Consider the following 10125-nt stretch of genomic DNA (forward strand, 5'->3'; position numbering starts at 1 on the left):
GAAGCTTCATCCGGAATGTGGTGGTGGTAGCTTAGGTTGCCTGAACACCACCAGGGCATCTGGAGCTTTTGGAAACAGTGGCGTCAGTGCATCTTTTTGGTTCGAAGTGACTCTGGTTTTCCCCAGTGTTGTATGAATTTGCTGTCTCTGAGAAAAGCTGCCGAAAGGGCAGCGCTGGTGCATGCAGATAGCAGCTCTTTCTTGTCCATGCTTCTGTAAAAGATTTGCTTAACCTGTGAGGATGGAAGGAGACCATATGAAAATGGATCCAATCCCTTCCTGACCACAAGCTGAAAGTTTTGGTCTGATGTTCTCTGGCTGTTGCACTCCAGTGATGCCTGTGGCTTCAGAAGACTGTCTCTTACAGGGCTTCCCTCTGTCTACCATGGCATGTTCTTTTGTGCCTCCTCCAGTCTGAGCTTTGAATTTGTGAATTCTCTGGCATTTGCTAGGGGAAAACAAAATAACCTTTACTTCTGTAGTATTTGGGCTGCACTTGTCCCTCTTGCATGATGAGTACCACTGGTGTTCATAGAGCTTAGGTAGTGTGTGTATTGGGCAGGGTGAAGAAGGAGCTCTTCAGAGCTGCTATAGCTTAAAAGTTGTTGAAGACTTTCAATTAATGAAATTATTTTGGAAGTCGGTGTCCTGCTGGACTGAATAGTGGTATTATGGTCTACCTTACGTTTTTTCTCAAAGTTACTGTAGTGAATATATTACTTTCTTCTTTACAAAAGCTTTGAGTGCAAGAGTGACTTGGATGCAAGGATACTCACTCTAGTCTGCACTGCTCAGACACATGAATCATAGTCTGTGTTTGCAGAATTGTCTTTCCATGTACCTGTGACTGCCCCTAGTAAAATCTGAATACTTGAATGTTGTAGGTTCCACATGTTTTACCATTTTTTACCTTTGCCTGCCTGTGGAAGCAACTTGTCAAAAGCTCAGGGTTCATAATACTGGAAGATACTTTGGCAATGTTTTTTCCTGTTTTAAAAAGGGAGTCTTAATGCTCAGTATTCACATTAAAAAGACCACAACAATGCACAAAACAACAGAAGCCTAAAAATGTAGCTAGTTTTCTTTCTCTTGCCCTTGTGAAATGAGTAACTGTTGCTGCTGCATTCTGCACAGCATCTCTCATAGACTGCATTAGTGTCCTATAGAATACTCTGTCAGGTTCAGGATTGATGTCCTGGTCCTTGCAGGGTCTTAATGGTTTGAGGCTAGGATATCTGAAACATGCATCAAATTACCAAACCTCTGCTCTTAGTGAAATCAGTGGTTTCTATTTTTCTTTTGTTCTTATACTAGCTATTCAAAGATGCTTTCTGTCAGAACATAAAGTTAGGATTTTTTTGCAGACTGTGTCTGGGAGAAAGAAGGTTGTCTGCTGCATGTTTAGAGGAACTCAAAAAAAAAAAGCAATTGTCTTTAGCTGTCTGGATTTTTGTAATTTCAGTGTGTTTATCTAATTTTCAGTAGTAAGGATGGCTCGTGGGCTGCTTCTGAAGTATGCTGTTACTTTGCATAACCACTTATACTGGTATAAGCTTGTAATATTATTCTAAGACTTTTTGGCTTTTAGTATCATGTTTTCATTTGTAAAAATAATAAAAATTGTAGGCGTGAAGCATTTTTCTTCCCATTTGAAAGCTGTTAAATAACATAACTGCTTTTTTGCCTGTTAGTAATTTGGTAAGGGCTTTATAATAAACTGAGTTTGTGATGAACCAGCTAACTTTCTCATTTCATTTTGACTTCTCTAGAGAAGTTGGAGGTTGCACCACCATCTCCAGGACAACTGAGACATGGTAAAAGAAGAATGTTTGTTGAATGTGGTTCAGTACTTGTGCAGTCTCTCTTTGAAATGGCTTCATCTTTCTCCTGCAAGTGCTGGTCTGTCCTCATCCATGTCATATGGAGTAACAGAAAACCAAAGCACCAACACTCACCCTGCTGTCTTTGTTTCATAACACCTCAGCTGGAGAATGTGCACCACTTAGTGAAAGTAGGACAGAAAGCCCAAATGAGAGCAGGCACTGTTCAAAGCCAGCAGCAAACATTGTTTTTCTAAGCCAAGCAGTGTTGATGCTGCAGTACCTTGTGGAGGTTTTGTCTTTTAAATGGACTGAGGAGTGGTATAAAATTGCAGGGAAATTGGAAATAGATTGTGTGTTTTTTATAATACCACGATTATTCAAATTCTGATTTACTTTCCAAATCAGTGTATTTCTGTGGTCTTATACTCTCTAGTGAGCAAATTTATTTAGTCAGAGACTTTCCTGTTCCAAGGATCTACACTTATTTTTCTTGGGAGGTTGTGGGGTTTATTTGTGTGTTTGTTTTTTGTTTCTTTTGGTTTTGGTTGGTTTTTTTGCTTGGTCCCTGGGGTTCTGTTTACTCCATGAATTCCAAAATTCTGTCCATTTCACGAAGAATTTGAGCTCTCTTTGTGGCGCCACAGTTTGGTACACACATTTTGTAAATACTGGGCATATCTGTGTGCTTTTTTGTTATTTATAGTCTTAGGAATTTTGTCCTGTGATGGTTTAAACAAAAAAAATTGGGAAGTTTCGTTTGTTTTGTGCTTTTGTTGTTTAACTGTGCAGTGAAGAAGGTATGTGTGTTCTTACAAAGTAGATACAGATGTACACACAATGTTCTAGTACCTAAGCATGAAAGGTCTCAAGTGTGGCTTTGGTTTTTAATATGGTCATGGATTCATCCTTTCTGCCAGAGGGAAACCCAAAAGGTACTTGTACCAGTTTCTTTTCACATGACTCCGAGGTTCATGTACTCTTTTTTTCTTCCCTCTTCCTGTGTTTGCATCTTCTGAAGTTTATAACATGCAGGAATTATAGTCCTATCTGAAGTGAAAAAACATCCCAACCAAATCCAAACTGAAAAGCTAATGTATTTTAAATATTTTAAAAATAAGAATTTCTAGCTTTCTAAGCTGTATTTTTGTCATGTAGTCTGTCCTCAGTGCTGTATTTAGTCTTGTGAAGTGAGCACCTTGAAACGCAGCTGGAGGCAGCGCTGGGCAAATTCAATCCCATCTCCATCAGAAGCTTACAAACTAAGACTTGAGAGAGAAAATGAAGCAGGACAGAAAGGAATGATACAGTAGCACTGTGTTATAAGACATTATTCAGAACAGCATATTCCAAGTTCCAACAGAAAATGTCTTCAGAAAAGGTTTCCCTGGGTTTCAGAAGTGCATAGGAAAAAAATGTGTGAAACTAAAGGTGGAACTTGATTTCATAAACAGTGTATTAAGGAGCAGGTTCAAGTCTAACTTGCTCTGAGTATAGTGCACAAACAAAATCAAGATATAGAAGTTTGAGTTGAAATAGTGAGATAATTAACCAGCTTAGCATTTGCAGATTTAGCAGAAGGAGTTTTGCTAAGAACTGTCTAGGCCCAGACAATGCTCTTAAAGTACAAATTTTTAGGAATACATGACGAAGATGGAGCTCTTGCACAGGGGTAGTGAGGGACTTGCAGAGAAAGGGCTTTATTTCAAGCAAGAGAAGAATGCAGGGAGTCTGCTGAGACGGTTTGGTGGTCTTCAGTGATACTGCGACATCCGTTGGAAGGTCTGTAAATGTTACCAAAGTTTGTGGAGTTTTATGTACTAGTAGGCATAAGTAGCTTCCATTTAAAATTGTGCAGGTGTTTGCAGAGTGAGTTATTCTAGCTGGTTCTTCACGAGCCATTAGTAACATTTCTGTGTAGCAAAGGGTTTACTCACACCTGCAGCAATAGAAAGGTCATCAGCAGAGTTAGTAGGAAAGGAATTTTGGGTATGTTGGCTTTGTTTCTCTGAAAGGCAGTATTAGACTGACATTTCAGTTGTTCCTGTGAACTAGTGAACTCTTATAAATGTTTATTTTCTCTTTGTTACTTATTTCTTTTAGTGTTCTTCCACAATGCACTACCTTTTGTAGGGTTTGGATTTTTGGATAACGCAATTATGATTGCTGCGGTAAGTTCATTATTTAATTCCTTGATCCAAGTCACTATAATTCATGTTGTTCAAGTAGAATAGAGTAGAACAGAATTTGAAATCTAGTCTTCCTGCTCAGGACCTTCTCAGGGTCTATAGCCTAACCTTGTGCAGAATAAGCTGTAAGGTCAGACTAAGTTATTCATGGTTTTGTCCCTTGGGACATGAGAACTCCAAGGGCAGCCTATCTGAGCAACCTGTTCCAATGCTCAACTGTGCTCACAGTGGAAAACCTTCCAACTGGAACATGACTTGTTTTGATTTATGTACGTTGTGTCTCATGTCTGGACCACGTACTGCTGTTTCATTATGCAGTTCATTGTGATTTTGTTTCTTCAGCTGGAAACATAAAGTGCTGCAATACTGTGTCGTACTTGTTTGCTGAGTATCTGTGGCAATTTGGATTCAGAGCTGTGCATTCAGCCAAGAGTTACAGTGGGGGAGATGGTATGCAGAGATAGAGGTTGTGGTTTTGTCCATTAGGTGCCCATTATGAAACAGTATAAAATATTAAAAGAACATCAGAAGTAGACTCTTGTCCTAGGGAGAAATACATATGCCAGGAGGATAGGATCTGTGCTGGTCTAGTAGAAGTAATGTCCGTTTAGCCTTTCAGTTTTACCATGGACAAGCAGTAAGCAATACTTCTGCCGGTTGTATCAATATAAATTATTTTAACTCCAAATCCCACAAGTAATGAGAAAACTCTTTATTTTTCAGGGAACCCAAATAGAATTGTCTATTGGAGTTGTCCTAGGAATTTCAACTATGGCAGGCAAGTATTCAAAATGCAGCATGCTTGGACTAAGACGACACATTCCTACATTTCATGCTGGCACATGGGGCTGGAAATGGCTCTTCCTTAGTCTCACAACTGCCTTTCCTAATAAACAACCTATGGGTGAAGCAAGGACGTATTCCATTTGCAGAAATGAAATTTCAGTTCAAATAGCCTTTGAAATGCTTGTTGTCAGTTTTAGCCGAATAATTCAAATCCTGGGTCAGTTGGGAAAGTGTATTTGCATTTCTGTAATGGAACTGCTCTAAATTCCCCGGGGTCTGATATTGATGTGTGTGTATATATGTATTTGTAAGTTGCTGTTTGCTTGCAGTGCTAAGTGGAGATGGGTGTTGGTGTCCTTTTGCTGTGTTGGCTGCTGTTCTTGTGACTGCTCTGCCTCCGTGCGATACCATGGGAAGGCCAAGCAGCCACCCTGCCCTGCACTGGGCAAAACTGATAAGCTCTGCTCTACAGCTTTGGTGCCACTGCAATGTCAGAGGGAAAAAAGCTGTTCATGGAGCCACCAATTGCTGGTGCAGCATTGCTCAAAAGCATGCAGAGCTTAACTTAAAATGTCTATAGTAGAGCAAGTTATTTGGAAATTTGCAGTCCTCTGCTGCAATGCAAGACAGTCACGAGTGAGCGTATCTGAGTGAGATCTGCTGTGAAGTCATGTATTTTAAGTCTGTAACTTTATTCACTCGTATGTACAGTATTTATTCCTAAACTGACGCGGTTCCTGGGTGTCTTGAAATGTTTATCAAAGCCACATACCTGAGTAACAGCCCTTTCTGTTCCCAGTGCTTCTGTGTCTCTTCAGGCACTGGAAGACCTTGCTTGGTGTCCAGCATTAGCTGCATGGAACTGGCATCCATGCACAGCTGTTCTTAACTCTGGTTTGAAAAGTTGTTACGTTGATTTCCAGGTGTTAGTGTTGTCTTTTTGCATTTGTCAAGTTTTCTTCATAGAAGTTGAGAAAAACTGTTGCACTTCCTTTTGTTATGAGTCTGTTGCTGTAATTGAAGTGTAATAAGGTCAGAATCAAAACTCTAAAATAAAAGGAACTTGGTTCTAATCTTTCATCCTATCTGTATAGAGAATAGCAGGGCTCACTGGGAGGGGAGCTGGTTGGTTTTGTTCATAGTTAGAATAATACTTTGCATTTTCTCTTCCCTCTTCCTCCAGCTGCAGCTTTGGGAAACCTTGTTTCAGATTTAGCTGGACTGGGGTATGTATGAACTTGTATTAAGAATATTAAGTGTGTTCATTAAAATACCAAGTGGAAAAATACATTTTTTGTGATGCAATATATTGCTGTACCTCATATACCTTCTCAGATTGTTGCACCTAGGTCTGAAGACATTTTCTTCTCAGATAAAGCAGTTTGTATCTGAAATGTCTTCAGATCTAGGCATTACCTATTTGTGATATAAACAGACTTTTTGTGTTCAAAGAAAGTTTCTGAGTAATTGCTGAAAGTAAAGCTGTTTGTCATGCTTGTTTTTCTCACTTTCCCTCTAATGTTCTTTTTTCTGCAAATAACAAGGCTTATTACTAGCTACTCTGTGTGTGACCTTTCCTCCAGTAAAGGTTACTTACAGTTCTGTAAAAATACAATAACATTCACACCAATTGTGTTGTACTGCATAAAGCTTCTCTGGAAATATTGCATATTCGATCAGTGAGATAATTAACTTACTTTGCAATATGTGACCTTTAGAAGTCTGAACTCAATGACTTCATCAGTACGTTGAAAGAAAAGTTGTTAACGTTAAGCTCAAATATTTCAAAAGCCTTGTGAGACGACACTGTCAGATCCAAAATCGTTTGTTCTTGTTTTCTTGTTCTTCCAGTCTTGCAGGTTATGTAGAAGCTTTAGCTTCACGGCTGGGTTTGTCAATCCCTGACCTGACACCCAAACAAGCTGACATGTGGCAAACGCGTCTCAGTGCACACTTGGTGAGTATCCTGTAGGTAGGCACTGCTTGCTTGGTGCTTTTTCTGTTGTGATATGAGTGAGAAGTCCTTTTTGTCACTTTTTCCATTAAATATTTAATGACCACCAACACTCTGCATGTTTTCCAGACGGTTTAGTTGTGAGCCCATGTCAGGGAGCATCATGGGACAGGATTGTTTCAGGCTTGGGTGGTTTTCTGTATGCAGCAAGCTGCAAGTGACTGGTGATGTGGATAGTTTCTGTAGTGGCTTCATGTATGCTTTGCAGATACCTGGGCTGAGCTCTGGCTATGGTGATAAGATAATTTACTTGAAAGTTATGACCCCTTGGTAGTTATTCCTATACATCCTTTGTCAAGTGCTTGCTATTCAGCAAGTTTACAATTTCAGGGCACTCATCCTGCAGATTCATTTTCAGGGTGGTTAAGTAACATTTAAACTTTTGATGTGGTCCCACTTCAGCAATGAGAGAATTAGTTTGTTTTCATTAAAGAAACAGATTATCAGAAACTGAGTAAAGACACTTATTTCTTTCACTTTTCCAGAATGAGCCTTCATGGAGAAAAATATTTTTGTAGATTTAAGGGGAGAGAAATAGAATTTCCTGAGGAAAAGCTGGTGAGGGGACGGTCAGGTTTTAGCAGTGATAGATCAAAGCACTGAGCAGCAGAGTTGCCATATTGTCAGGGGCTGCCCAATAGTCTGTCCAACATAAGAGTCTTCTCGGGGGGCTGAGTCTGTGGCAAAACCCAGTCATTGCACTGCAGTTTGTTCACAGCACTTCTCTGTGAAAAGTGTGCTGATGACCTCTGCCTGTATGGTGGCATTTTTTTCTTTTTTACCTGCTGGCTCAAGTTTCTCAACACTATCTGCCTAGTGCTGGTGTTGTGGTTTGGATGTTGCTTTTCTGTCTTTTTTTCCTCTCTTCTTGTCTTACACATCCAGGGCAAGTGTGAATTCCAGTTTTTATTGTTTTTGTCTTTGCCTTGTGCCTTAGCAAGCCATCACATCTGCAAGGAACTCCTCATTCCTGACTTTGATAATCTGCATTGCCAGATACAAACAGACACATTTATAATTGCACCTAAAATGTGTGTAGGTGTTGTTTGGGTTTATGATGGGTTTTTTTTGTTTGTTTTTCTTCTTTCCCTGTTTTCCTGGCCATCCTACTGATCCTTTGGATCTCTGTCCCCTCCCTTGCCACTTGTGCAGCTCTTCATGAGCATTCCTCTCCTCTGTCTTCAGAAATGTTTCATCACAGCAAGCACTGTTTCTAACCTTGTCGTGTCTGTCCCTCTCTTAGATTGTGTTTCTAGTTTGCATGCTAAGAAATATGTGACTCCTAACCAAAAACTAGAACAATAGGTTTGTTTTCCTGGTGGTGTTGGTACAGATAAAACGAGTAACAACTGATCAGTGAGAAACTTAATTTTTTCCCCCCTTTCTCTAGGGTAAAGCTATTGGAGTGACCATTGGCTGCATTTTAGGAATGTTTCCTTTGTTTTTCTTTGGCGAGGAGGAAGAAAAACTGGAAGAAAAATAATAACCTTTTTACAAGACATATACAAATGTAAACTACTGTACCTCAATTATTTGATTATGCTGTCAATATTTAGGAATTAACAGACAGTAAAAAATGTATAGACTTGGGAACAAAACCTTCAGCATGTCGTTTTATGGAAACACTAATTTATTGTGGCTTTGTTGTGTTCAGCATTTCTTTTTATAAGATACCATCTAACTTTTTATTTAATTGTAAATTTTTGAAGTGTTTTCACTTATGGCAAGATGTTTACCACTCTCCCCTTTGACTTTTTTCTTTAATGGATTATTACTTCAATAATCCTCCATGGATGACAGTATCACTCTTGAGTTGCATATTGGTTGTTTAATAGTTGTACTTGCATGACAGAAATATCACTGGTGTTCATCAGGTCCTTCAATGCAGATTATTCAGGTCAGTGATGAGTAATTTAAGTCCCTCACTTTGCAAGATGACTGGTTGCTCCTCACCAGCCACCATTTTGCACTGACTTAGATATTTCAGTGGTCTTTGACAGTGCAGTTTGTTTTTTCTATTCACAATTCTGACTTAAGTGTTTCTGAATTGTCTTCTGAGATGATCATTTTGATGCTTTGACAAGGTAAGTGTTTCCAGTGTAGGCTTTCCACTACATTTTAAAGTGGTGTTTTAACACCCTCACTACTTCCATATTCATGCCTCTTCTTTCCCCTTATAAATGACATTTTGAGAATTAAGATATCCTTAAATTTGTCTTCCTCTGTTTTGAGAGTGGAATTAAAGGATTCAGACCAACTGTTTCAAAACCAGAAACAACTTTTTTAATTGTTCTGCATAAAATAAGGTGTGAATAATTGATTGGGTGGATGAGGCCAGGGAGCAGTTCAGGGGATAAACGAGTGCTGGTGTTGCAAGTTTGTGGTGGGTTGCTCAGTTGAAATGATAAGTGTGCCATCAGTCTGGATTAGAGGACCTGATTTGTCAATGATAACTTTGTGTTTAAGGCTAAGTCTTTGCTACTTTTTTTTTTTTTAATGTGAGACAATTAGTAAAAATATCTAAACAACAAAGAAAGGGGACTTGAGGCCTTTTCACTTTTTTGCCTTTTATTTTTGCAGTTTTACTTGATGTATTATAGATCTGACAGTGGACTCATGTAACTGTGCTTTTTTATATGGTCATGAATAAAATGATGACAACTATCAAATGCTCACAATATTTCAGGATCTGACTTGCCAACACCATAATGCTAAACTCATAACTGTCCCTTAGTGGAGAGGGTTTCTTGCCAGTTTGAATACCATATGGAAGAGACACTAAAAAGAGGCACAGCCAGGACACTTTAAAGGTTTGTTGCTGGAATTGTTAGCACTTCTGAAACCTAGAAAGAAATGATTTTTCTAAAAACCGATTCAGTCACCTGATGACTTTTATTTGCAATAGGAAAAGTCTTGTTGTAACATGCCTATGTTTTACAGAGCTCGTTGCTTATCTTGTCATAAATCTGACTTCTCTGTTGTCATTTCTAGAAGCCCTTTAACAGCAGTACTGAAGCTTTTGACTTTAATGAAGGTGACACTGTTGTATCTGTTTTTGAAAAGCAGACTGAAAACTTGCAGTGAGTAGTCCTAGTACCATGGGCTGTACTTTGTACATTAAGCCATGAGAATCTGGACCAAAAGTGTAGAGCCAGGCATCAAACACAAATGCAAAGGAGTTTTGGCTTGCACTTTCAAAGTTGGAAGCTTTATTAAAATTAAATAAAATGACAAACAAACAACAGCAAGAAAAAGCTCTCTATCCACAGAAAAACGGCAACCCACAAAAAACAGTCCAGATAGGCAATTATACACT

The 10125-nt window shown here is 39.0% G+C and overlaps 1 protein-coding gene across 1 annotated transcript in view; it reads left to right on the plus strand.

The window, feature by feature from the left end:
* The window catches only part of TMEM65 (transmembrane protein 65), a 25929-nt gene extending 16786 nt beyond the window's left edge, over nt 1-9143 (plus strand). The window contains exons 2-7 of the mRNA XM_009069221.1: nt 1770-1814; nt 3924-3991; nt 4733-4787; nt 5979-6021; nt 6647-6752; nt 8200-9143. Of these exons, the coding sequence (XP_009067469.1) occupies nt 1770-1814; nt 3924-3991; nt 4733-4787; nt 5979-6021; nt 6647-6752; nt 8200-8292 (410 nt within the window). The 3' untranslated portion in view covers nt 8293-9143. The remainder of the gene's footprint in view (nt 1-1769; nt 1815-3923; nt 3992-4732; nt 4788-5978; nt 6022-6646; nt 6753-8199) is intronic.
* The last annotated feature ends 982 nt before the right edge of the window (nt 9144-10125 follow it).

The sequence above is a fragment of the Acanthisitta chloris genome, unplaced genomic scaffold (genome assembly GCF_000695815.1).
Source record: "Acanthisitta chloris isolate BGI_N310 unplaced genomic scaffold, ASM69581v1 scaffold17182, whole genome shotgun sequence".
Classification (NCBI taxonomy): domain Eukaryota; kingdom Metazoa; phylum Chordata; class Aves; order Passeriformes; family Acanthisittidae; genus Acanthisitta; species Acanthisitta chloris.